The sequence below is a fragment of the Amblyomma mixtum genome, chromosome 6, assembly GCF_055824585.1.
Source record: "Amblyomma mixtum isolate Tamu chromosome 6, ASM5582458v1, whole genome shotgun sequence".
Lineage (NCBI taxonomy): Eukaryota > Metazoa > Arthropoda > Arachnida > Ixodida > Ixodidae > Amblyomma > Amblyomma mixtum.
In genome coordinates, this window is record NC_143017.1 from 112,686,200 (window position 1) to 112,713,743 (window position 27,544).

The following is a 27,544-nucleotide window of genomic DNA, read 5'->3' on the forward strand; positions in this document are numbered from 1 at the left end:
GTTGGAGTACACAGAGCAGTACGTTGGCAGCAGCAAGGGTATTTGAGACTATGACGTGTCTTGGGGAAGTATCGTTTACAGAGCATGAAAATGTCCAGAGAACTTTGAACGAGAATTTATCTTTCTATGTTTTGCTTTCAACGCTCAAAGTAGCGCATCTGAATCAGTGAGGATTGTGAACTGCGAGAATTTCACATGAGATGACTTAGTACTGATCGCCTGGTGTTATATGAAGTGCCACAGCAGGTTTAGTCTATTTCGTCCTGTGTGGGACCCAGCTATACAACGTATTCCAGACTACGCTCGCGCATTCCAGTGTAGATTCGGGAATCCCCTTAAGCCGCAGCGAAAATGTTTGGTCCATCGCCCATCTAGTCGCTTCATGCTCGTTACTCATTTGATAAACTTCGAGAGTTTGCTCACTCAGTCGCCCGCTATTACAATGCGAGAAAGCATAGACTCTAACACGATGCCATTTTAGTCTGATGATGTACATGTGAACTTTGCACCTATAAGGCATGCACTCGGGATTTATTTGCTAGAATTCTTTCTCCCGAATGATCTTTCATTTTCACTGCTCTCTACGCTCTCGAAATATTTTACTGCTGAGACTGAGTATGCTTGGCACGTCAACGCTCTGTGAAAGCCACGGGGCATTTCTTGTAAAAAAAAAATTATGCGTGCGTCAAATCTTAGCAGGAGAGCAGAGTGACCTTTTTCTAAAGAAAAGTTTGCTATCGTATTCTCTTGCACTAAATAAAACAAAAACTGTCAGCTATTGCATTAATTGCATGCTACACATTGCTCTGCTGCAGGTGACGCCCCGTAACGTGGTGGGGTTTCCGGTGGTCTATACATTATCCGGATTTGTAAAAATTGTAGCCGCTTTGGCGCCTGGAGTACTTACCGCCATTCGGTTTATTTTTCACTGTGTTCGTTTACAGTCGTTCTAGAGTTATACTAAGAAAGCGCGCTCGGCAAGTGCAGCAGCCCAGTCTCTTCCGTCGTTCGTCTGGACTACTTAGAATGCTGAAATGTTAGTGCAAAAATCACATGCGAAATGCTTCTGAACTTCACTGCTTGTTCTCTGAATTGTAAAGAATAAAAAAAATTCATATTTTATAACAAGCATAACTGTTCGGTCAAATGCAGGCACTGCACTTTCTTAGAATTCAGCAAAAGGAGAGAAACCTCCTACATATAGTGTGACTGGGCGCCGCTTTCACGCTGCGGCACCTGCAATTAATTTAACTCGCGGGGTCCTCGACTGCTTTTGTAGCCTTTCGTAGAGTGTGGATCATACGTCATCGCGGCATAGCCGTACATACCCTCTTCGACTAAAGTAACCGAGCAGCAGGTTTGTGCGTCTCAACCGTATAACTGAGCCTTTCCGGCAGTTTTAAAGACCACATACCCAACAATTCTGGAAAAGAGAATTTTTGGGCGGGAAACCTTTCATGAACGCAATTTTTTCGTATAATGGAAGATTTCAATATAACCATCAATGAGCCGCAGATCACCCGGCTTCACTCTTGAGTTTTTTTTCTATTAAGGTTTTTGCTATCGTAAAAACTGCTCCTCGTGGGTTTTCTACGGAGTCTTAACTCCTTGATGCGATCGATGGAAACTTTAAAATCAAGATTTTGCGACACACCAGAGGAGTGGACAATTACTTTGAATACTTCCGTAAAAGTATCATAAATTTTTAATTTTCAAAATTTTTGTCTGAAATTGCTCGACATAGAGTGTTCACGTTACTTCACACAGATTCAGAGCTTAATTAAGGGCTTCCATGAGTGCTTCGCTGAGCGGCTAAGCAACAAACCACCGTTGCCCAGTTGCCTTTTACAAGTACACTACGCACGAAGCACTGGCGTTGGCCGCTTTATTAGCGCGTTTCGATAGTAGGCCGCCCTTAGAGCACAGAATAGTGGGCGCTTGGCTGGTGACTTGGAAAGTGCTCCAGGCAGCGATGGCACTTTCTCATTGCGTTCGCAACACGGCTCTCGACTCATGGTTTTGATTAAGCACGCTCCTGGTGTGCGTCTAAATATTCGTAACTCTGTTATATCGGCATTCTGAGAAGAAGAAGAAGAAGAAGTAGAAGAAGAAGAAGTAGTAGTAGAAGAAGAAGAAGGAGGAGGAGAAGAAGAAGAAGAAGAAGAAGAAGAAGGAGAAGTAGTAGTAGTAGTAGTAGAAGAAGAAGAAGAAGAAGAAGAAGGAGAAGGAGAAGTAGTAGTAGAAGAAGAAAGAGGAGAAGAAGAAGAAGAAGAAGAAGAAGAAGAAGAAGAAGAAGAAGAAGAAGAAGTAGTAGTAGTAGTAGAAGAAGAAGAAGAAGAAAAAGCGAAAGAAGAAGAAGGAGAAGAAGAAGAAGAAGAAGTGTTAATAAACATGAATTAAAAGGAACGAAAAGATTTTTGCTAGCCCCGGCATCTGCCATCGCTACGGGAAGCCCCTGAGTTTTGGCAGCGGAAATAAAAAGCTAGCAGGCAGGGTGTTGAAGTGAAATGAATGAGGTGAGGGGACAGTTAGAAAAGGATAGGGGCGAGAGGTACACTATACAAGAAATCTATTTACATATTCCCATATAAGCATATGCACAGATCGTACGCGCGTGATGCTCTAATTAAAGATTAACACAAGCACACGCGCACGGTACGATGCACAGTACAGCTGGAGTTGGGCGACCAGCGTCATAACCCCCATAAAAATGCTTCTTCTGCTCTTCCTCAGCGCAGGGCAGGAGGCCAGACCGTGGTGAGCTTTAGCGTAACGTAAACGTATATCGTTGCCTGTGCGCAGGAGCAGAGGGCGGTGGCGCCCCTCCTTGTTCCGCATCCTGGAGTTAAGTGTGGTGTTCAGGCATTCGTCCCTCATGCCAACCTCTGCTTCTTTCTCTCAGTAAACGTCTCTCTAATTCTAGGACACAAGCTAAAGGCAATGGTGACAGTTTTGTACTAACATACCAACTGATACGCTAAAAGTGCATAACGAAATTATTGGAAAAACAAATGCTGCTTGGAAGTGGTTTTTTTCGTCTTTTGCAGTTACCTATAATAGGCTCGGATCGGTGCATGGAGGCGACTAGCCTGGCTGGCTCGCCGCCACTCGCACCACATGGCGGGCTTAAGCAGAGCGGTGCCAGGTCGGCGCCCTGATGGGGGTGAAGAAGGATACGGAAGACTGAAAAATCCAGTGCTACGTCGACCAGTGGGCTTACAAGACAAGTGGTCCTCATGTGCCTCTACCGGCACGCCGACGTTCACGTCTGGTGGTAAGACTAACGCTGTTGTGATTTGGGCATGATTTATTTCTTTGTATAAAACACGCAGTGCTGGTGGCTACTGCTCATTAATCGTCATCATAATTTATTAGGCAATAAAGGCCTCTAAGTAGGGGCATTATTTCATTTCATTTATTGATCCCTTAAAGGCCCGAAGGCATTACATAAGGGGGGGGGGGAAAGATATGTCAAGCAATACTCGCTACAAAGAGCGCAGAAGTGATCAAGATTTACGTGAGGTGAATTTTTATTTTCTCGCGGAATGTTTTGTGATCAGTGCATGCAGCGATGTCGTTAGGCAGTGAATTCCATAGCGCTATTGCGTTGGGGAAAAATGAGTTGTTGTAAGCTGACGTGTGGCCACTGATGCGTGCTATAGGGTTACCGTGACTAAGCCGGGAGGACGTTCGTAGTGGGGCGGTTAATAGAGCGTGCCGTGATCTTGTGTTATGATAAAATGTATGAAGTAAGCATAGTCGGGAAACGACGCGGCGTGATTCCAGTGTTGAGAGACGGAGGGACTGCTTGAGGGTGGTGACACTGGCTTCTCTTGAGTAACATGAAGTGATGAACCGAGCTGCACGATTTTGGATTGATTCCAATTCGATGGTGAGATACGATTGCCACGAGGGGAGGTGGGAGGACATGAATAATATATGCTAGTGGCGTTGATGTAATAATAGCATCTTCATATCGGCCATCGCCAACATCAGCTCGTATACCCTATATATGTGATTCAGTGATAGTTCCCAAGTTGCAGGCAGACTACCCAGGACTCCTCTGCTGGCGCCTTATGTGCCACTGTACATGATAATTTTTGCGCAATATCTGGAAAGAAATCAATAGTGGCTGAATGTGTTAGCTGGAATGCGTTCGTGGACCAAAGCGTAAAGCGAGAGAGATAAAAAAGTGCTCTCGCTGCAGTCGTTGACCTTTCATATGCGGCACAGCTGAGTCAAATATGAACACGCCGCGTTTTTCCGTTTGCGGGCGTTATTTGAAAATTATGCAGCTGTGTTTCATGAAGTGAACATAAAATGGCGCCCTCCTTAAGTGACGTTTCGCCGAGACGAAGACATTTAGCGCCTGTGAAGAATTTCTTTCCATTCTAAAGCAGTTGGTTGCATTCTTTTTATTTCGAATTCCGTTATGTGAAGCATGCCGGAAGAGTCTATTTTTAATGAAGCATGGCTTCTGAAAGGTACATTTAATGAAGATTAACGCCAAAGGGGCACCACTTGCATGCTCCCAAGCTTTCACTTCATGCTGCTGTTCGCTCGTCGCTCGAGCACCAACTCGAGAAGCTCACGCTGCACCAACTTGCCAAGCTTGTTTCGCGGAACCTCGTCGACGAGTGTGACACCGCCCACAAGTCGAAGCTCGTTTGGAACGCTCGCTGCGGCATGGGAACATGAAACATGAAAAATAAAAAAAGAGAGAAATAAAAATGAAGACTTTCGTGGCAGTCAAATCAGGAACCTATACATGATTTAAACGCCTTTTGCTGGACGAGAAGAGTGCATCCATTAATCGGCAGGGGCAACCACAAAAGGCTACGCGCTTTCTGTCCTTCTATGTACACAAGAGCCGCAGCAAAGAGCGAGAAAAAAGTAAAGAATTACGCACTACATGGATGACTCCGGTCTTTCGGTAGTTTGTTGCTTGACTTCTCATATCACACTAAGACCGATGAAGCACACAATGGTTCCTTAGTGCGACGCCTGCTCTCACCGAATCACTCCAGTGTGCTTCGACTCGCGTCCTGTTAGCAATGAACTCGAACCTGCAGATGTCCTATAATCAAAAGACGACCTATCAGTGGAGCTCGCACGAAAGAACATTTCGTAGCTGACTGACTCTGTGGGCACACTGTAGACTTTAGTGGTGAAACATCTGTTTCTGTACTCGGCAGCCGTGCTAAGAAAGTCTCTCTTTCCGTATTTCGTCCTTTCCACTATACGGCAATCATGATTTCTTAGCTTGAGATAGCATAACATCTGGTGGATTACATGCTAGCACAACCTAAAAACAGCTAACACTCGGTCCTTGTTTTGCTTTGACCTGTCGTAGCTGGACCTTAAGTTTGAATAAATTGACAGCTTATACCTATAGATGACACATTCTTCTTCAAGAAGTTTTTAGGTGCTTCGCTGTCTCCTTAAATAGAGGTAGACACATTCAGTCAGTTTATTAGAAAAAGGGCTTCAGCCAGATATTATACATGCCCTCGCTCCTGCCCTCGCACTGCTTTTTTTTGCTGCAAAGTGCAGCTGCAAGCGCAATGCTGCACGTGCAGTAGTCAAGCCCTTCGTCCTGCCACATGCCGCACCATGCGGAACAATTTTCAATTTATTTTCTCGCAGTTACGCTTACAAGCGCGCCATTCTTTTCTAGGGAGTAAAATCAAAATAGAAAAAGAAAACGATGAAATGAACCACACGGTAATGCCACGGAATACAACGAGAGTCGAAAGTGACCAAGCAGAGCTTCTACAAAGTCATGGTGTCTTAAATTAATACAGATCATTGGCTAAATATTAGACGGTCGCTAAGCGTTTGAGCAACATTGGTGGTATTGCTTGGACGCTCGATTTATATGTCGGAAAATCAGAGGACCAGGAGGGTAACATCATGAGTCCTGAATTTCAAACCGCCGCAGTGACTCAGTGATTAGCGCGCTTGGCAGCTGAGGCCGAGGACGCGGGTTCGATCCCGACCGCGGCGGCCGAGTTTGAATGGAGGTGAAACGAAAGGCGCCCATTCACTGTGCTATGTCAATGCACATTAATAAACTTCAGGTGATCTAAATCAACCTAGAGTCCTACTCTACGGCGTCCCTCATATTCAATGTCCCTCATGAACGTTTAACCCAATAAACCAAAGCGAACTAAATCAAAAGAAGCCCTGAATTTCAAGCAAGGTGACGTGCTACTTCAGCGTGTAACTGGGCCGAGGTTGGCAGTCTGCAGTTCGCAGACTCTCTAGCTTTACCGACTTGTAGGCATATACTGCGCGAACATTGGTTTCTTTCAGCGTTCATTTTGACTTCTCCTGTGTTTAGTTATCAGTGCGTTCTCACAAAAAATGAAGGCGAGTGGCCAGAACATTGTGCAAGCGCCAACATCTCCTTCTACACACCGAATTAGGTGGAGAAGGAAAGCGAGACTGATTTTTTTGAAGCGTTTAAAATAATGCACTTCAAAGGTGAGAGGAAATATTGAGGACAGCAAGCTTTCCGCGCCAACCTTCGACAAATCGCAGGTAGTGCTCCGGGCCGAGATGCCTGCTCTCGGGCTTGGGCACAATCACTGCGTGCGGTAGCTGCCCATCTTCCGGGTGCGGCAGCCCCACGACAGCGCAGTCTTTCACTTCGGGGCACTGAAGGAGGGCGGCTTCGATGTAGGCTGGCGGTATCTTCGTACTTCGGTAGAAGATGAACTCGCTCATTCGCTGCACCAGGTACAGCCATCCATCGTCGTCGAAGTAGCACTCGTCACCTGCAGTGGTGGATTACTGAGCTGAAGAGGCGAATCAGCGTTACAGCAGGCCCGTTATGCGCTCATGGACTCGTAACCAAGATAATCATTAATAAATGCTAGAATGTTCATTGCACTTTCCTTTTCTCCCTTCTTTTTCATCATAAATGCCCATGCACCCATCTGCTCGAGCTGCCATGGCGAGGCTTGTCCTAACTACAGAAAAGAAAAAAAGTCTGGCGTGTAATCTTATCATGCCCGAAGGCTACGCCAAGGATGGCCTTACTTGATGGAGAGACTTAAGAATAAGAATTACCAAAATGAAGACTGCAGCAAATAGCGCCAAGCAACGCGCCTCACCTGCGAAGGTAGGCGCCTATTTATTGCCGCAGGTAAGCTCCAGGAGCTCCGAGTTCATTTTATTTATTTATTTATTTATTTATTTATTTATTTGTTTATGAATACTGCAATCCAACAAAGAATTTTTGCAGGGTGGCCACATGAATACAGAAAAAAAGGAAAATTACAGTAGAATTTTCAAAATCTCAGGATAAAAGCTTAGAGATAAAAGTCACGATAATGAACAACCACTCATCGGCAGTAAACAGAAAATAATACGGAGCACAGATGTCAAAAGTGCAGGAAAAACAGCTCAATGAAGTAACAGTTTTACACAGCCCCTCATCGGCTGTAAACAAAGAAAATAATTCGTAGTGCAACTATTACAACCAGTCAGTAACAAAAATATTTAAAGATTTGAGTAAGTACAACGAAATGCAAGAAAAAAGCAGAAATTAGGGAAAACTTACACTCCTATTAAATGATCCCACAGATTGCTTTAAAATTTAGTAGTTGGTAAGCCGATTCCAGTCCGTTACTGTTCTTGGGAAAAAAGAATATTTAAGCAATTGTTACGAGGGCTAAAAGGGGTAATTGTCAGGTTGTGTCGCTGCCTAGTGTTGTAACCTGAAGAGAAAGATATTATTTCACAAACGTTAATCTTGAAATGGCCGTTTACAAGTTGGTACAAAAACTTGAGACGAGAGACGTGATTCCGGTTAATGGTGCCAAACCAGCCTTCTGCAATAGGTTAGTCACTGATGTAAGTCCTTAACTACTGTAAACAAAACGGACTGCTCTTTTTTCTATTTTTTCAATTTCATCAATATTTGTTTTCGTGAACGGATCCCAAATTACGACCGCATAATCAAGTATCGGGAGGACAATTGATTTGTAGGCTAGAAGCCGAACTTCGGGGATGGAGAACATCAGTGCACGCCTCAGAAAGAAAAGTCTATGGTTTGCATTGCTTGAAACCTGTTTAATGGGCCTGGTCCAGTCAAGAGTGTTATTGATCCATAGACCCAGATATTTGTAGTGTCCAACCTTGTAAAGAATGTTATTGGAGAAAGGATAATGGAGTATGAGCGGATTTTTTTTTTTTTTGCATGTTATCCTCATGAGGACGGTTTTTTCAAAGTCGATTGGCATTTGCCAGGTATCACACCATCCGGTGAGTTTTTGAAAAACATCGTTTAGTATCAGCCGGCCTGTCTTATTTTTAATTTCTGAATATAGCATAAAGTCCGCACATAGTTTAAGGTGACCTGGAATGTCTTATACTATGTCGTTAATATATGTAATGAATAAGAGTGGCCCAAGCACCGAACCCTGAGGAACACGTTAAAGCTTGATAAAGTAATCTTTGTTCAAAACGGTTCGATGAGCTTTGTGGATAGAATACGGTGCCGTGCACACCATCTGTTTAAACAGAAATGCACTCGTCAGCAACATCCCATCACCTGTTCGGTACCAGCCTTCTGCGTCGGTGACACTCTCATTCAGCCGTCCCCAGTATCCTCGCATAAGGCCGGGACCTCTCAGCACAAGTTCGCCTTGCTGCCTTGGGCCGAGGGGTTTTCTTGTCTCGGTGTCTACCACCTGCATAATTAGGTATACCTATGAAGCAGCATAAGAACACACCAGCATAAGCAGCATAAGAACACAAGGTAAAGGTAGTCTAAGCAGCGCCGGTATGAGTGCATCAAGAAAAGTTACGCCCTGAACACTCTGAAGAGCCATAACGCACATGGGGGTGGGGAGCACAGAACGAATTAAACAAAGTTAAAGGGACACTAAAGTGAAGTGGCAAACTGAGAAATGTGGCTAGACTTTCATTAAAAACAATGGCGAGTTTTTTTTTTTTAGCGGTAAAGTGGCCGCGCGTTCCTGTCAAAATCGCAAATAGAACTCCTGAATTAATTTCATACTATTAAGCACAAAGACACAAAGCCATAGCAAAGATAGCAAAGAAAAAAAGGACCGGAAGAAAGACAAATTCACAGCGCTGACTGACAAATGTTTATTCATAGATACCCACACAGGCTTCCTCGTCCTTCTTCTCCCTTTCTTTCTTTGGCCTTGTGTCTTTGCGCTGTTTACTATGAACTTAATTCTAAAATACCGACAAGCTCAGCAACTAACTCTACTGAAGAATCCCTGCAACCCTTCCGTATTCAAATCGGCCGCTAGGAGACAGCGGCGGCATTTTAGTATTCGTATCCCTCAGAGCTCTCCGGCCAGCGGGAGCGAGGAACTGAACCTGCGTCAAGGTGAAACGATAGTTTGGTTTTTATGAGGTTCAACGTCCAAAAGCGATGAAGGCAATGAGGGACGTGGTAGTGCAGGGCTGCGTATAATTTCGACCACCTAGGGTTTTTTAACAGGTGCTGAAATCGTGCAGTAAACGGGCCTTTAGCATTTCGCCTCCATCGAAATGTGACCTCCACGGCCGGGATCGAATCCGTGCCTTTGAGTCAGCAGCAGAGCAACATATGCCCCCGCGACGGCTCTCTCGGGTCGTCCCTGTCTTGATATGGCGTCGACGGCAGCTGGTAGATCTACGGCTGTATTGCAGATTGTATTTTGTAGCATGCTTCTACGGTCTCATTTTCAATGTTTTTTCGTGGTCAAACATGATCCACCGGCAGTGTAGGTTTGGTCAACCATGAATCATTGTCCTGTGCACTTGTGGATGCCACTATGTTGGTGTTTTGGGCAGCAAACCTGAACATTGCATAGCGAGTAAGCGGAGCGATTTGTCGACGTCGAGTGAAAGGTGTGCAATGTTCTCGGGACTCATGGACGCATTTTTCAGCCGTGTCTCTTGCACTGTCAAGCCTGACTCGCCGACAGTGTGGTCCTTGTGACCGACGAACGGGCGTACCGTGCTTCTTTGGATGCGCTCTCGTCAGTGCGGGACATCACACAGCAATTCAGGTGATATGTTGAATTTGTTTTGCATCGACCCACGACAGTTCAGTGTTCGTATGCGCCAGTGGTCGCTAAACTCATTGGCGTGGAAAACGGGCCGTAGTGCAGAACCTGCCCCTCTAGTGCGGACACGAAAACTTCCAAGTACAGGCAAGTATTACGCGTGAAATAAAATAAGGTACCAGGAAAAAAGGTACAAGCTTTCTGCGTCCGTCCGTTTCAGCCTCCGTCTCCTGCATTGTAAAGAACTAGTGTACTAACGCATGTGCGAGAGATCATGGAAGCGCGAATCCTCTTATGTATATACCCGGTCTGAGTGCATTTTGTGGTGTGTCATTCCAAAAAGAGTGTGATATTATCATTTAATATACAACGAAGAATCGTATGCAATGACTGTCCGTTCGTCGCCGACGAGAAGTTCGTGCACTACTTGTGGAATATTTAAAGGTACCAAGAACTTAGATTTAACCCCCGATTTTCTTTGTCTTTATTTTTCGCGAAAGGAAATCTTGCTACGCTGCTCCATTGTGCAACGGTTTCGTTAGAAAAGCTGTAGAAGAGTTTTGCCATAATTTTTCTGTCAATAGCAGTGAACGCTTTATGTGTCCCGATGCTGGAAACCATGATCAGTAAGCGTGATGGCGACTGCACACCGGCAGAAGCATGGAGGAAGGAAAAATGGGCAGAAGTGACGTACAACGTACCCACTGACTTCCACTAGGCGGTATGAGTGGACGTACCAAAAAATAATATAAACCTCACCTGACAGACAGCAATTAAACAGTTTTTGTACACAGAAGCGCACGCTTGAATTTCTACACCCGAAGTTGTTACGCCACAGCGACATACGCATCGTCGACGAAAGTTTTTGTTTACCGTGGTTGTCACGTTTTCTAGGAAATGCAGAACACTATGGCGCCATCTAGTGAGAAAAGCTAAAAGCACATCGCCGGCGATGTCAAGGGTTTACTTTTGATCAAAAGGGCGCACTGGAGGGAGAGCAATCTATAACAACAAATGAAGAACACTCCTGAACCACTGTGCGCTTAAAACAATTCAGTATTATTTTACAGTGACGTGGTCGCTGGGTGAGATACGTCGAAAACAAGTATTTCACTACCGGATGGCTTTTAATTTGTTTTTGGCGATTTTTAATGCGACATTTAACCATAAATTCAACTTTTTTCGATATTTCAGGACTAAATTGTTAAAAATTGAGGCAAGACTATTTATTCCCGCAAGTATCTTCTGACGTGTTTTGTCGATCCCTTTAAGAATATTCCGTTTCACCATCGCTAGCTTGCAGCTAACGCATATTCGCTCGTGTTTATTCCTTGGTTTATTCCTTATTCCTTATTCCGCCGCCGCGGTGGCTGAGTGGTTATGGTGCTCGGCTGCTGACCCGAAAGACGCGGGTTCGATCCCGGCCGCGGCGGTTGAATTTCTTTGGAGGAGAAATTCTAGAGGCCCGTGTACTGTGCGATGTCAGTGCACGTTAAAGAACCCCAGGTGGTCGAAATTTCCAGAGCCCTTCACTACGGCGTCTCTCATAGCCTGAGTCGCTTTGGGACGTTAAACCCCATAAACCAAACCAAATCATTCCTTGGTATCCTGGTCAAGCTGATGGGGCCTATCGTTAGTTTCTAGTTTTTCTCGTCATGCTGACGTCGTTATTTGCACTGTTCATATTAGTGACCAGACAAGGAAAAAAAACGTTCCTCCTTGATATGGTTTGGTGCTGCCGCTAAACAAAGATTGGTGGTGAAATGCAGCTGTTTGTAAGTCGGCATAGCAGCGGTAACACCTCATCCCGTTCTTATCCGCGCAGTTCATCCAGTTCAATCACCTGTACTGAATTGAAATGAATTAGCTGGCCATTCCTACCACGAAGACGTCAGTAGGCAATCTGGGCCAGCCTTGTCATTGGGCCTGCTCAGGTGGCGTCTGTAGGATGGGGCTAGATGGGGCGCGGAGGGCTGCAGTCCCGACCTGCTTTCTTCATTTATTTTTCTGGCGCGACGGCGTGTGTGAATCAAGGGCAAAGAAGAGAAGCGTAATTTATAATCACTGGTATCCTTCCGGTATTAATGAAGCTAGCTTAAATCATTTTGCCGTGCGGTGACCAGCGATGATTGCTCGCTGTTACGCTTTCCTAACCTCAGTAAATATCTTTTCATGGTCCCTTTCAGGGTATGGCACGATGCGTTAATGGTGGTTTGCGACTTTCTTTCTTAATTAATACCGCTCTCTAATTAAACAGACTTATTCACATACATCAGTACATCACTCGAAATGCTAGATGCCCGTGTACTGTGCGACGTCAGTGTACATTAAAGAACCCCAGGGGGTCGTAATATCCACAGTCCTCTATTATGGCCTTCCTCAAAGCCTCAGTAACTTTGGGACAGTCAACTGCATAAAACCATAAAACGAAGCTCACATCAGTAGGCATATCACACCACGTGGTACATCACAAGAGACAAAAGGTCTCCGTTTTACCATCGAAGCAACGCTCCTCAGCGGTCAAGGAGTGGCGTGCCAGACCCGCAACCCATGGGTATGGGTGCGATTCCTAATTATCCCAGTTTTCTTTTCATTATAATTATATTACTTTTAATCCTTATAATAATGAAATTTCAGTAATACTACGACCTAATAACCTCATAATCACAATATGACTTAATTGTTAATGAATTGCATTTCACAGCTCAACGTGTGACGTCACGAGCCTCTCGACCAATCGGGATTTCGTCGACATGCCAACGCCAAAAACTACGGCGGTTTCTCCGCTGAACGGGAGCTTAGCTGTCGCGTAAAAAAAAAGAAAAACGAAAAGAAAAATTACGGCCTCTCGCACAATGGAGTAACAAAATTCTACAGGTGCACTGCTAATAACACGCGTTCGGTTCTGCGACTGTACTTGCCCACTGCCGGTGAAATTCCGCTGTGCGAGAAAGCAATAAATGAATCGTGACTGGGAGAGAAACCACGACACCAGACGCTGTTGTCGGAATCCGCGAGTAATGTCGCCACATGTAGATCAATTTTACCGATTTTCTGGCTTATCAGAACTGTATTTTTCATAAGATGACATATTTGCTACCAGACAAAACTGATCTATGTAGCTTGATTTAGTATTCCACTTCAGTGCCTCTTTAATCTGCAAGGCCATGCAAGAAGCTGTTCACAAAAATGAAGGGACTAGAGCTCCTTGAAAACTTGAATCTAAGGCTGCCTGAGGTGCCCTGTGTACTAAAGGTTATTTCTCACCATGGCTTCATTGCCCATTCCAAGACGGCCGATAGAGGTGAATCTGGGCGGGTCATCATAGAGTCCTCCGGCAATGAAGATAATTTCGGTCTGTCCGTAGACTGCAAATAGTTGAAAGTAGGAGAGGAACACTTATGAGAGTTCATAAGCAGCTGACACAGACTGTTTCACATTTCGAACGCCTCTTCATTCCGACTCGGCTCGCACTCGCCTGGCCCGGCGCAGCGAATGCCGCCGTCGGCGTCTCTGCTCAGTTGGAGCAGTCCGCTCGCGCGCATTCTTTCGTGCGTCCTGCACGCCGCAGCTTGCTGCTTGGCGTCGTCGTACTCGGTGGCGATACAATTTGCAGTCCATGTCAACATATTTTAACGCTTCAAACGAAAATAGGTCCTTCTGCAAGCTGTAAATGCTTAACTTTATATAAACGTACGAAATACAGTTTATTGACTGCTTATATGCTTTTGCTTTGTTTATTATTAATTTTAGTAATTTCTTAACCTAAGTTAGCCATTTCGCGTTGCAATCTGTAGCGGTTGCTTGCTACGCGTCGCACTTGATGTTTCTGTACGATATTTGTTTCACGCTCGTTGGCGCCTCACGCCGCTGTTAGCAGTTTTCCCGCTATATATTTTGCTACAAGTGCTGCACTGTAATGTGAACCTCGTTTTCAGCAAAAGTAAATCGCCTTTAATTTCTCTTGTGTGCTGAAAGCATGAACCTTACTGGGGCTAAACCGTTAATGCTCCTCACTGAACCGTCGGCGAGTGTCACTCCTTTGGTTTTTAAATGACACGTCAGTATCAGCCAATGTTTTACATACCAGAGTGTAACGCTGGAAGTATTAAAATAGTACGTTTACATATGTGTGTGCTTTCGTTCTTTCGCATATTCTGCGTCCTCTATTGCTTCCTTTGTTTACGAAGGCCGTTAAGAAATTTGAAGACAAGTAAAATCCAGTGCCATCAGTTGGGCTATCAAGGTGACATAGCTTCAAACCTAATAGCTTTGTTTAAAAAGAGGCGGGAAGGCGGGATTTTTTTCTACACCTTGTTTGAAGGCTGCACGATTGCATTCTGGCAGGATTTTATTCTTACCAACAACTTTCTCTCGGCCGCATGAGTGTTCCAATTCAACTTGCTTTGATTGCCACCCGTGCCACTCGGGTTAAGAAGGTCTTGGATACGCCTATAATTTCGGAATGGAATATGTAGTATTCATTAGCACGAAGAAATCATGAAACCCGTAGCAGTGCCTGTGTGGCTTTGGCGTTCGGCGGCTAATCCCTAGGTCGCGGGTTATTCGATGCCTGCGGCGGCGGCTGTATGTCGATATAGTCGAAATATAAAAAACGCCCGTGTGCTGTGCAAAGCCAGCTCGAGTTCTGAGCAACGCTCTGTGCTCGGAATTCCAGCCGTGCGAAGCTGCGAACTTTCATTTCATCTGCCAGCTTGAGATATTTCTTCTGGAAGCAACTGTGAAACGTACGCTGGATGTAACTCTTGAGGCGCAGCTCCTGAAACAGCCTCCTTGCCACGTCCTCGCTGATGTAGTTCGTTGCCGTTGTGACGTAACGCAGGTGGCTAAGGTTGTAGCTGCTGCGTTGCGGGTGGTCCAGGAGGCATCGCGCCACGTAAGGAACTGTGCTCAGTGCGGTCACCTGTTTGAATAGTGTGGTTAGGTTGCAGCGCTACCAGTCCGGTCAATGGACACTTGCCTTGTGCTTTTGCAGCGCCTCGAGGAGTGCTTCAATATTCGGACTCTCGAGAAATGCGGCTGAGGCTCCCTGGACGATGGCTTTGCTTACGCAGTCGAACAAAGCGTACACGTGGCCAAGTAAAGTGGTGCACAGCATAACATCCTCCGTTGTTAGACCCATGTGTTGTGGATGGCTGCGAAAATAATGGCCACGGTATGAACGGCACTGCAACAGCAGCTAAAAAGACTGCTGCAAAAATAGCCCTCCAAAAATGCCCCGTGCAAAAGATTAAGGTTTCAGTGTACTGAGAGAAAGAAGAGGGCAAAGTGTTAGCCTAGAAGCGTTTAGAGTTAAAAAGAAAACGAGGAGGAGGCGATTCACTGCAAGCTGAAAAGACCAACAAACAAAAATTCTGGTATTTTCTGCGTAGGTATTTCTGCTTTTAGTACGAAATTTGTTACCGACAAAGCATGACGAACCCTCTTGGTGAGCCAGAAGGCAAGAAGCACGGCTTAATGATATCGTCAGCGCCAACAAATACACGCTTGGCTATTTTAATGTTTCCCCGATACGAGTATACCTGGCCAGAAGTGTTTCATCCAAATCCATCCCCTAAACCAGTGTGAAATGCACCCTCGAGCTCCAAACAGAAAGGGAGCAATCACGTAACATGGTCATTCAGGCTATGGTTTAAATTTTTAATTGTTCAATTAGGAAAACGGTTGTAATCAGCTTACCGCAATTCGCGGGACTTTACGCTCACCAGATGACTGCCGCCACCTCACGGAAATATGGAGAAACTCCAAGCAGAGCAGTTTAGCTTTTAGCCGCTAGGCTCGACACCCGATGCGAGCTTTGAGCTCGAAATGTTCGTAGAAGGGGTTGAGTGTCAGATGTGAACATGGTACGTGGCTCTGAGCGAAGAATCCTGTGGGAAGCAACCTAGGTGGGCCACGTAGGTCACGTGACCTTGTTAGGTCAGAACAACCTGCGCACCGGACTGTGAGCAAACTGCCCACCATGGCAGGTAGTAGCTAAATTAATGATTGGTTGCGAGAAGTTGCTCGGGAAGAGCAACCTGGGTCTCGCGAGCATCACCGGTGGCTGTGTTTGCAAGTCACCTTCCCGGATAGTGGCTCATTGTATAACGGCTTGCACCACTGCGCCAGGAGTTGTATGAGGGCTCACAGAGCTCTATCAATGTTAAATAGAGAATTACAAATTCCGCATACATGCGCAGAATTTTGCCCTTAACGCTATCACGTTATGCCCTTAAGGCACAGCTTAAGCGCACCCTCTAGTTTTGCATTTCGATGCGCTAACACCAGAGCCCCCACTCGCCGATTTCGCCAATGTTTGTTCCCTCGGTGACCTTGAAGAGCTGGGTGACCGGGTGCCATCCGCCTGGGTGGAAGGTACACCACCTAATTCACGAGGCCTTATCACGCCTGCACAACCTGCCCACCGGACTGTGAGCACGCTGCCTACAATGGCAGGTGGCAGTTATATTTATGATTAGTCGCGAGAGGTTGCTAAGTTCCACAGCTGGCAGTACTTGGACTCCCAGCGATTTATGGATGTAGAGAATGACTCATTCCATGTATATGTGTATTACCCCACTAATCCTATCGCTTCATACACTTAAGGTGGAGCTAAGTGTCCCAAGCTAAAGTTAACATAACTAGTGCTAGCGCACCTGTGTCACATTTGGCCTGACCAAGCTACATCGTCCGTATTTTTTTTTATATAGACTAATATAGTGACGTCGCAGGTAAAAAACTGTAATGATCCCCCAGTACAAGAGTGCGACAAGTGCTGGTCCTACCAGTTATTTTTGCAAAAATCTCCGAAGCTTATCGGCTTAGCGCATAGTCAGCCAAAGCTGATTGGCATTAGCGGCCGAAAGGCCTGGAGTGGCAGGCCCATTTAAAATTTCATAGGCGACTGCCCGGTTGAGCGTCTCGCAGGCCTCTTTTGGCATCTGTACGCTCACGTGCATACTGGGCCTTCCGCTTGGTGCATTCGGCTCGATCGCGCTCCCGGTACACTCTGCGGACTCCTGGGCCCGCTTGCCCGAAGAAAACAGTTCAATTCCCAAGGCTGTCATTCACAGTCTAAACCCTCTGTTCGTGTTGAGGAAACAAAAGGCGCCGAACTGGCTCACTGGGTCAGTGTACACCTCAATCACTCTGTGAGGTTTTTCTGACGTCCACCAACAAATTGAGGCAGTAATGCGCGTTTATTTTTCTCAAAGCTAACTGAGGGTTTAGATCCTGTTAATTTTGAAGAAAGGAAGGAGCATAACTGGCTCACTGGGCCAGTAAACACCTCAGTCGCTCTTTGAGGTACGTGGCCGTGATGTCCACCTAACGCGTTACACGGCTGCCCTCGTACCCCGTAAATTGCTGTTACTAAATGGCTTGTAGAAGATTATAACGGGTTTCGCTGTGAAATTGCGAAATTATTTGTCTTTCCGCACAGTGGACGGGGTACTATGCTCTTTTCTTTTTTTTTTTTTCCGGCGATAGCTGTAGTACTATAGTAGAAGGCATTTAGTAGGCTCTATTCAGGGGCAAAATGTCAATCTCTTGGCAAAATCTCATTCACAAACTTAGGCCGCAAAGTTCATCGTGTGATAAGTGTTACCCCATTTCTAGTACGCTACTGTCTTTGTCCGCCACTCGCTATACAGTCAGTAGTGTTGCTGGCGGAGGTGTACCTATTCAGCCTTTTACTATCTCTCCTGGTCCGTCATCAGTATCAGCGGACCCATGAACTTTCGGAAGCATATCCCATTGAGAAATAAAAAGCTTCCGTGTGTTATTAAGCTATCCTTTTCATTGTGCGTCGAAGAATGTGATTTTATTTAGAGCTTCGCGGATTAGACATATGTTGTGGATCTCCTGTTTTTGATATTCTTTTTTTCTGGTGTTTTTATTAGCTGTGTGTTCAGAGCTATTTTGTGTTCTCTCGGTCTCGTTGGGCGTGCGTTGTTTGTCTGCCAGAATAAACTACTACTAACTAGCCAGTTTTCTTTTTCAGGGACAGGGACAGGGAAGCATCTGAAAGAGCATGTCATGGACATAGCTTTCATTACTCCCGAAATCATTTTATGACATTTTTGTTTACATAAGCTGCCTAATAAAATGTGGCCCGATATGCTTTACTTAAGGAAGATAAGTCTGCTATACATTTTCGGCACAAAAATATAGTTTCTTTTTTAGCGACGAATGCACTCACTTCGCGCCGTTTTGTACTTTGTCAGACGACAATATCTGTGGACTTTAGCCGGGAATCCTGTTTGTTTGACAGCAAACGAGAACGACCTTATTGACATTGACACTCGAAACTAATAACAAGGGTTCGTCACCTATGCATCTTCGTGGCCACAAAGATTATTGAATTCGGAATATATTCAAAAACGTTGATGGCAACTCAGCTAATGTAAATAATGGTTAGGGGGTACAAAGATAAAAACTTTTTCGCGACTACTGCGATGATTTGGATGATTGCTATCTCTTTATACATATACGAACTGGAGCGAACTTAACGCTGGCGTCCACTAACCGTTAGTTTTCTGTTGGCTATAACACTGCCCTCACATTTTACACGTTGGGCATGCTGTTTCATCTTGTTGGGTGTTTAGTCCAGCTAACTATGGCACTGCTAACCTTAGGACATTCGGACCTTGGAAACTGCTGTCTGCTGTTATGTCCTGCGTGGAATATAGTGTAACCTTGTTGGTGATAACTATTAGCATCTATCGCTGACCCCAACAAAACAAAAGGATCAGAAATAACATTGGAACCGCCGTGGTAGCTCGGTGGTTACGACGCTCGGTTGCTGACCCGAAATACGCGGGTTCGATCCCGGCTGCGGGGATCGAATTTCGGTGCGGGCGAAATTCTAGAGGCCCGTGTGCTGTGCGATGTCAGTGCACGTTAAAGAACCTCAGGTGGTCGAAATTTCCGGAGCCCTCCACTACGGCGCCTCTCATAGCCTGAGTCGCTTTGGGACGTTAAACCCCATCAACCAAACCAAGAAATAACATTGGAACACCGAGCAGGTTCCTATCACTTGCGGCGAGTAGCGAGATTGGTACATCAGCAGTTGCCTAGCGTCTTGAGCCTCTGCCTCTCGTGCGGCAGGTGCGGGGTTCGATCAATAGCCTTGCCTGGTAGCAAACAAACAATTAAATTGGTACATGCTCTCCCTTGGCCCGGTGCTTGACTGATATCCGATGGGATGCTTGGAAGAGTGGTGTTTGAATTCAACTTGTGTAGACGAAGATACTTTTTGCATAGCGCTCTTTGGCCGTGCTGGCCTTGCACCAAAAAAATTCATAATCATAATCATCATCGACAGTAGCCGCAAAGAGCTCAGGATGTTTAAGCTTTCTATAATACGCAACAAACCATGCGATTCCTAATCTTTTCGTCCTCTTCCATGATAACAAGCGAGAGTGATAATTGTGGAGATGCTTTCTCTGCATGCAAGAAGGAAAAATGCACCCTGCTATGTTGCGAATAGATTAATCGCTGTTTCTTCATGCGTTTGCTTCTTTATAATAGCTGTGGTGGTTATTGAGCCGGGCGAAGCCACTTATTATACCCGGTAGAGATTCGCGTCGCAATCTGCTTTGAAAATGCTTGATTTTTTACCCGAAAAAAAAAAAAGTCGGCGAAGGAACCTACCTACAGTACAGATACAATGGCCTGTATCGTAATGAAGACCGAAGAATGGAATTGCGTTTCGTCGCCGAACAAATACAGAGTTTTGGGCAGTTGCCTATAAGTATAGTGAATTGTCACAGAGGAGATAAATGAGCAACAAGAGATTTTTGTCACCTGTTGGCTGAGACACTGGCCACAAGCGAATCATGGTTGTGCACCACTATCTTGGGCTTCCCGGTCGTTCCACTGGTAGATTTCGTGTAACAGATTCGGTTTTCCTGGTATTCGACAGATGGTGGCCCTGAACTGTTGGCTTCACGGCCTATCCTTATCAGCTGGTTCCACGAGACAGTCGTCCCTCTGATGCCATGGGTATGTCCCGCCGGTTCACCCAGTGCTATGATGTGCTGCAAATTGCGTAAGTTAATGTATACACACAGAGAGAAAGTTTTACACATCGATGCCGGCGGAGATTGGGCATTTGTTTCGAGAGGGGAAGGAACCAGAATATGAATAAAATTAATGGAAATTAACAACTAATGCAAATGTTATAAACTCACAAGCGAGAAGAAATGGTGCTATGAATATTTTAATGGAAAGGGAAAGGTGGATTTGAAATTCCACTGCGTGCTGTATGCAACATGTTAGTAAGCAAGTAGGAAAAGTTGATTACCTTTACAGTTGGCAACTTTGTCCTCAGTTCTAACGCTTCATCAATACAGTCAGGCTCGCAGCAGATGGCTGCGAACTCGAAGCTTTTCATCCATTCTACAAGAACATCTGCAGTAGAAGAGAGCTTTCTTCAGTTCAGTCACATCGGGAAGTGTGCGGGGTTCTTGGATACCTCGAATTTTCCCGCAGATCACATTGTGGGGAAAAGACAGCCGGATTGTTTCCGTGTTCTTACCGAATAGTTACTACGAATAAGGAAGGCTGAAGCAGAACAGTCAATGTCGTCTTTGCCTGTGGTTTATGTGCGCTCCATTTGTAGAGTTCGGACATGACGCGTTCTCGCTTTTGGCGCCGCACTCTGCATCCAAAACATGTCTTTTTTTGCTCCTGATGAGCACAGTTCTCGATTAATCTTGCGGAATGACGCATTTCAGACAGAAGCTGCTGCTTTATGTCGAAGACTTCGGCTACAGAATTTAGAGTGACTGCCTGTTCAGGGGAAAGAAACAGTTTGTCTCCTTTCACTCAAAACAAGAAGCGAAACATTGTCAAAAAAAAAATATATATATATATATGTATATATATATATATATATATATATATATATATATATGTATATATATATATATATATATATATATATATATATATATATATATATATATATATATATATATATATATATATATATATATATATATATATATATATATATATATATATATAGCAAACAAGGGAAGGGGAATGAGGGGCTCGTTATAAGTATGAGAGAAGCCAACAGCCACAGAAACCAGGGGACACAGGTGATTTTTTTGAATAATTTATTTATTTTGTGCTGTTGTTCGATTTAGAATATTACTGAATACGTTATCGCTTAAAGCTAATTGATTAGAAAAGCAGAAGAAAAAATAACCACATGCCGCCGGTGGGATCCGAACCCACGACCCCCGAATTACGCGTCCGGTGCTCTACCGCTGAGCTATGGCGACGGCTGTCAAATCTTCTGCTTTCGGGGGTATTTATGTTTACAAATAACCTAACCTTGGGAGTGTTCATCAGCGCCACCCACGTCACATCAGCGGTAACTCAGGACGTGCTACGTCCGCCGCTTAAGAACGTGGGTGGCGCTGATGAACACTCCCAAGGTTAGGTTATTTGTAAACATAAATACCCCCGAAAGCAGAAGATTTGATATCCGTCGCCGTAGCTCAGCGGTAGAGCACCGGACGCGTAATTCGGAGGTCGTGGGTTCGGATCCCACCGGCGGCATGTGGTTGTCCTTTCTTCTGCTTTTCTAATCAATTAGCTTTAAGCGATAACGTATTCAGTAATATTCTAAATCGAACAACAGCACAAAATAAATAAATGATTTAAAAAAACCCCTGTGTCGCCTGGATTCTGTGGCTGTTGGCTTCTCTCTCATATATATATATATATAGGCGTGTGCGCGCGTGTGTGCGTGTGTGTGCTTGTGCGTGTGTGCGGGCGGGCGTGCGTGTGTGTGTGTGTGTGTGTGTGCTGCGCTTAGTTAAGACAACAGGGCAGCTGTCAGTATAATAAACTACACACTACAGTGGCAGCTCTCTTAAGGTAGCAAAGCAAGTCTTGCAGTGCGTGTTGGATTGTGGTGTTCCTAACTGCCGACCGAAACAACAGTCTACCCTCCGACTGAGCCCGAGAATTTTTGCGGTTGAGCTTCAAGGTGCCTTCAGTTACTGTAAAGCAAGCTGCAATATCAGAAACACTTGCGTGTTGCAAGACACGTTTAGTGCGACTCTAAACGTAGCCAGGGGACTGGACCCTAGCCAGCCTTCACATTACATGCTGTGAACTCATGGCCCATATCTCCAGTCTTTCGGATTCCGACGTGAGATCTCCGGCTTATACCTTTGTAGAAACCTTTTTTCCTAGTTCCCGTCACCAATGTCGCAACAATATCCAATGAAAAAAATACATTAAAGACACAGCGCTGAGAAATTTTAACCAAATGGAGCCAACCAGAGCAGTGTCTTTGGATTATACGTACTCGCATTTGTTGAAGATTTTAGTGCTTTAATACAAAAAATTAGGTCGCAGAGTTGCGGTATTATTTTATGCCGATAATGAGGGCACCTATCGAGAGATACCTAAATTTTATTCCTCCCTACCTACTGAGTATCCCGGCTGCTCGTAAGCGCTGCCCACGTTGGCGCACGCTGCGCCCAAAAACATGGGCAGTAATTCGGCGCGGTCGGCGACGAGGATGCAGATCAGATCACCGGCACCGATGCCCAGGCGGAGCAAGGCTGCGTGCACTGCGGCTACCTGGTCCGCCACCTCGCCATAAGTTCGCTCTTCGTGCGTAGTGGCGTTTATCTGCGGGCAGATAGAGAGAAAGAGGGAAGGTGAGAGGCGAACCAGAGCGGTGTTCCGGTTAGATACCCTACAAGCTGCAGGGTAGTCAACAAGCGCCTATTGTTGAGCCAGGCGTCATGAAGTCACTTCGATCTTGATATTTAAAAACTCCGCAAGCTTTCAGGATTTCGCCCTAAATGTTAGAATGTGGCAGCATTGGTGCCGTTCAGGCTGTTCGGAACAGACTGTCGAGAAAGGACACTTGGAGGGAACTTGCCTTTCTTCAGTGCCGGAGCAAGTGCTGTATCTCACGCTGCAATGCAGATGAAAGGTACCGCCTCTGGCTGGTGGTCTAATTTAGAAAATCCTTACAACAGGGCGCAAAGCTGGCCAAGTTCGTACAAACTCAAAGCTATGCTCCCAGTGCGAACATGAGCAGGAAAAAATAAAAGCACTGACTTTTTAGGTTCTGACTTCCGTATGCACGCTTAAAAATATAGAGCATTTAAGGAACTGATTCACGAAAAGAGACCACTTCTTTTTGAATCTAGTATTTGCACGTACGGATATAGAAAGAGGATGGAGATGAAAAAGCGGAAAGGTTATGCTGTACAAGAAACCAGTTGTTTGGTCTGCACTTGGGGAAGGGGAAAGGAAGATGTAAAGGAAAGGGAGAAACTTAAAAAGAACAGCGTGTGGCTGAGTCTTGTCATTCGCGCAGGCATGGCGCTCTCAAGGAACGTAACAATGGTTGACAGGCCTTCAAATTCGAAGGTTGTTGCTGCGACCATCTGAGGATTCGCATCTCTCTTAGCAGGCGAGGTTCTGGACGCTTCGGTGCTCAGCACAGCGAATGTCTCTCGGCACTGAATATGAGGCAAGCACAAAGGAAGTGTTTAATTTCATACATACTAGGTCTTTAGGCACATGCATGACCATTATAAAGACTGAAAAAGAAAGCTCCGCCGCCGTGGCTCAGTGGTTACGGCGCTCAGCTGCTCTCCCGAAAGACGCGGGTTCGATCCCGGCCGCGGTGGTTGAATTTCTTTGGAGGAGAAATTATAGAGGCCCGTATACTGTGCGATATCAGTGCACGTAAAAGAACCCCAGGTGGTCGAAATTTCCGGAACCCTCCGCTACGGCGTCTCTCATAGCCTTAGTCGCTTTGGGACGTTAAACCCCATAAACTAAACCAGAGGCCTAAATTTTGTTTCGTTGTTTTGCTTGTAGAAACACAGTTCCAAGCTTTGCGTTTTACACGAGTCAATACCTAATTGCTTTACCGCGGCAACAGTCAAAGGCACGTTTTCTAGTTTTGCGGCTTTGTCGGGGTTGAGGTAACTCGAAGGAATGGTGCGAAGAGGAAAGCGAGGAGAAGAGTTGAGCAGCGCTGCACTGAGCGCCGCTACACGGATCGATGGCCCCTCTTTGGCAAAAAGCTGAAACTAGCACTTGCGGTGCGAGAACTAATGCAGAGACATGGTAGAGACGCGCAGAGGGTTGTGACGCCATCATAGCAGCTCCAGTGTTTCGCAAGGGTTTCTCCGCTACATTTTGTTTTACAGCGACAGCTATTAAATAGATTAAGAATTCGGTTTTCTGAATTCCGTTTTATAAAATCCCCCCCCCCCCCCCTCCCCGCCCTCTTTTTTTTACCTAATCGTCCTCTGAGTTTAAGATAATGTTTGCACAAAAAGCGGTACAAAGTAAAATCTTATGATTTCAAGAAGCATTGAAATTTATTTGAAAGTAAATTTTGTACTTCCAAATACTCTCTTCCTAAAAGCGCTAGAGGAGTGCTCTCTGTATATTCCAATTTCATGACTACAGCGTCCTTCACAGTGAATGTTGAATCACATCATCTGAGAAGAGCGAGGTTGCCAGATGAAAGCGCCATGAATTTCGCCCACAAACGTATCAAGGTGCGCATCACAATGGTGAGCCTCTGTGCGTTCATCGAGCAGGTGGGCTTGACTTCCCGCTTGCTCTTCGCCAGGTAGTGCACGCGTGACACGAACGGTCCGTGGGTGCTGCCTCGGACGGTATACGCGGCCGGGCGCCCCACCCCGGCCGCTAGTGCAGTGTGCCGCGCGCGCGATTAGTCCGAGACAGGACGCTACGTGCGCGCGGCTATGTACTACATACAGTTTACTTCTTTTGTAAGTGACTGTGCGCAGTGGCCGCTCGCGCGCACTTATTTTCGGACAATGCTTGGAGATTAGCGCGCGAGCGGCGCGAACTTGATTACTTTTGTATTTTGTAAATAGTGCACAAAGCTCTCCCTTGCCCTTTCTTGCTGTCGCTCCCCTCTATACTTCTCCTCACTACCCTCTCCCTTTCCCTTTAATTTCCGCCGGCTGCAGCTCGGGTGGTTAAGATATTAGATAGCAATTGCCGCGGCCGGCAACACTCTTCTGCTTCACTTTTTTATTTTTAAATAAACCACTACCGCCACCACCATCACGATGGCTGCCACCAAGGTTAGCAAAAACATGGAGGTGGCCTACGCAGGAGTATGGCCATGGCTTTCTGTCTGCGGTGAACATACTGACACTGGGCGCAAACATGGCTGCGATATCCGTTTCTAGCAGCTGGCGCAGCTGGTGCATGGTCGGGGATGTCTGATGACACCAGCGCCTGCGTGCTGAATAGGATGCGCAGTCGGGTGGTGTTCATGCACCATGTTGAGATCGGCGTCAGAGGGTCTCGCTTAGAAGCAGCCAGCACACATGTTTCTCCTGGGTGGCTCCGAGTACCTGCTGTCTAATCGACGACCATTGCTCCCAGGCCTGCCGTAATCGGCCACCAGGAGAGGGCGCGGTTCTCATGTGGCTTCAAGAAACGTGCTTTGCTGCGTCGGAGTGCGGCCGTCATTGAATGAAAGAAACGACGGGCTGAACTTGGGGCCCAAAAGCGCCCAATTTCTTGTGCCGCCCAACGTGCCGACAGCCACCGCAGCGAGCAGTCGGGCGTTATCTTCCTCAGCCACCGCGACCAGGTCTGGAGACGAAGGTCTTGTTTCCGGTGTTTCCCTCCTGCGTGCTTGCCCCACGAGTCCGGCGTTATTAAGTGCAGGTTTCGACAACACGTGTCTGCCGTTAGTTGACCATTGAACAACCCGTGCTGACTACCGCTGATTACGCGACCGCGCCGGCAATCTCCTCAGTCAAGCTCAAACATGTGACAGGGGTGTGGCCACAAGTGAGAGAAAGTGTGAGATTGTGAGGGAAAGTGAACACTCTCTCCTTGGCGAGGCCGTCCTCTTCCTAGGGACTGTAAGGAATGAGGGCCTTATATAATTCGGCTGTATTGTGGTCGAAGGACTCTGCCGTGTGCCCTTATGCTTGTAAAAAGGAAAATGAACCCACTCGTAATCTTCCTCCTATCACCCAACTTGTTCACTCGACAACACTCCCGTCCTGGTGGTGGGGACGGGCGTCGACTTGGCCGCGGTTCCGCCAGGCAGCAAAAGCTAGTAGCGACCCCGAACCCCCGTCCCCAACGACCAATACTGTTTCATCGTTGGCGAGAATATCCTCCAAGTAACCAGTACAACTTTGTGTCAAGCTTCTTTGAGCCGATCACTCACCCATCGGGAATTGCGGTGACGTCGAAGGTGGTCTAGGAGATATCCACCGAAATTCCTATGGACATCCAACGGGCCTTCGTTTTTGCTGAAAGGGCTCTTGAGTACAGTGGCCATCTGAGTAAGAGAATAAATAGACTAGTTATCAATTTTTTCAACCATTCGAATAAAAAAAATGGCTTCTCCTTCCGCCTAGAACTAAAGGCGTTGTCGCCAGGTGACAAGACGCAGGTGACGACGGGTTTTGAAAAGTGCCAAATAAATCTGAAACTCGACATCCGTATAATGGGCCTAGAACCACCATCCTGGTTAGACTTCTTTCAGCAGCGGTTTTCATGGACGAGTGATCATTGATTATCTTGCTGCACCGTAATTCAATCCGGGCATCCGATCAATGCTTGTTAATACTGCCTGTCTGCCTTTTCCTTCGCTCCATTTTCCTATGCTTAGCGTATTTTATCTGGCTAAACCACCTAAGAGTTTTTACTATGCTTTACTTGCCAATAACTGCATTCCCCCTTCCCTCGGCACCCCCGAGCACAGCATTGGTATTTTTTGCTGCTTAAAAATTAATCTTGCTCGAATGTTTTGCACAATTTGCAAAAAATTTTGTGGGATAACCTAACTATGGTCCGAAGCACAGAGCTGAATTATATCTTCCAAAGTGGCCTGGAGCAATGCTTGCGTCTTAATGTCGTTCAGTGCGCACTGCAAAATGCAAATTTACGTATCTGGGTCATCCGCCCCTGTCGCTCTTAGTGAAAAAGAACGAATTAAACAGTAACTCCTGGTGACAAATCTTGCCTCTGCAGCGGTGCGTTTTATATAGAGGACGCGAATCGAGAATCACTGACGTTGCTTCATCACTGCATCGTAGCAGTGAACGTACACCAGATGTCAGCGACCGGATGCTGCGCACCTGGTGCACGCATTACGAGCTATGTGCCCAAATGGTCTACTCCGAGCGGTGAAAAATTGCTGGAATCGGGAGGGAAGGAAAGAGGCAGGGAGTTGTTTTCGCCGAGATTTTTACAGTGAAACCATCAGTGGTGCGACGCACCCAGCTTGAGCTCTGAGTTTTGCGGATATGCAATGCATTCGGCCAAACATGGTTGCCTGTGGTTGCGAGCATTGTTTTATTGGAGGAAATGTGGTTGAAGTACATGCATGAGCAGGCTTACCTGTGAAGTGCTGGGGCGATATGCAGAGCTGCTCTCGGAGAGGTACGATGCTTGGTCTTTTATTGCTCGAATGTCTAGGCGGTTTATAGCGAGTGGAAGCA

General features: G+C 46.0%; 2 protein-coding genes across 3 annotated transcripts in view; both read right to left on the minus strand.

Annotated features, from left to right (window-relative positions):
* The window catches only part of LOC149340059 (A disintegrin and metalloproteinase with thrombospondin motifs like), a 33,666-nt gene extending 30,969 nt beyond the window's left edge, over positions 1-2,697 (minus strand). The window contains exon 1 of the mRNA XM_089551045.1: positions 2,655-2,697. Within this exon, the coding sequence (XP_089407171.1) occupies positions 2,655-2,697 (43 nt within the window). The remainder of the gene's footprint in view (positions 1-2,654) is intronic.
* Positions 2,698-4,397: 1,700 nt separating this feature from the next.
* On the minus strand, positions 4,398-27,544 carry LOC149340060 (uncharacterized). 2 transcript variants are annotated; one of them, XM_089548802.1, is made up of 11 exons: positions 27,444-27,544; positions 26,266-26,379; positions 22,490-22,697; positions 20,344-20,450; positions 19,845-20,077; positions 15,016-15,190; positions 14,787-14,958; positions 13,302-13,402; positions 8,561-8,699; positions 6,528-6,779; positions 4,398-4,679 (listed from the first exon to the last, which is right to left on the minus strand). In XM_089548802.1, exons 2-11 carry the CDS (start codon positions 26,377-26,379, stop codon positions 4,540-4,542), a joined length of 1,641 nt encoding a protein of 546 aa, XP_089404928.1. In that variant the 5' UTR covers positions 27,444-27,544; the 3' UTR covers positions 4,398-4,539. The 2 variants fall into 2 exon arrangements, with proteins under 2 accessions (XP_089404928.1, XP_089404929.1); XM_089548803.1 differs by lacking the exons at positions 22,490-22,697; positions 27,444-27,544.

What these genes read in the sequence shown, in the direction of transcription:
- LOC149340060 (XM_089548802.1), bottom strand. Translation starts at nt 26,379, where the DNA reads ATGGCCACTGTACTCAAGAGCCCTTTCAGCAAAAACGAAGGCCCGTTG. An exon ending in CAAAGTTGCCAACTGTAAAG is followed by an intron (nt 20,078 to 20,343) that starts GTAATCAACTTT and finishes CGCAATTTGCAG; the next exon opens with CACATCATAGCACTGGGTGA. An exon ending in AGGCGCTGCAAAAGCACAAG is followed by an intron (nt 14,959 to 15,015) that starts GCAAGTGTCCAT and finishes CTATTCAAACAG; the next exon opens with GTGACCGCACTGAGCACAGT.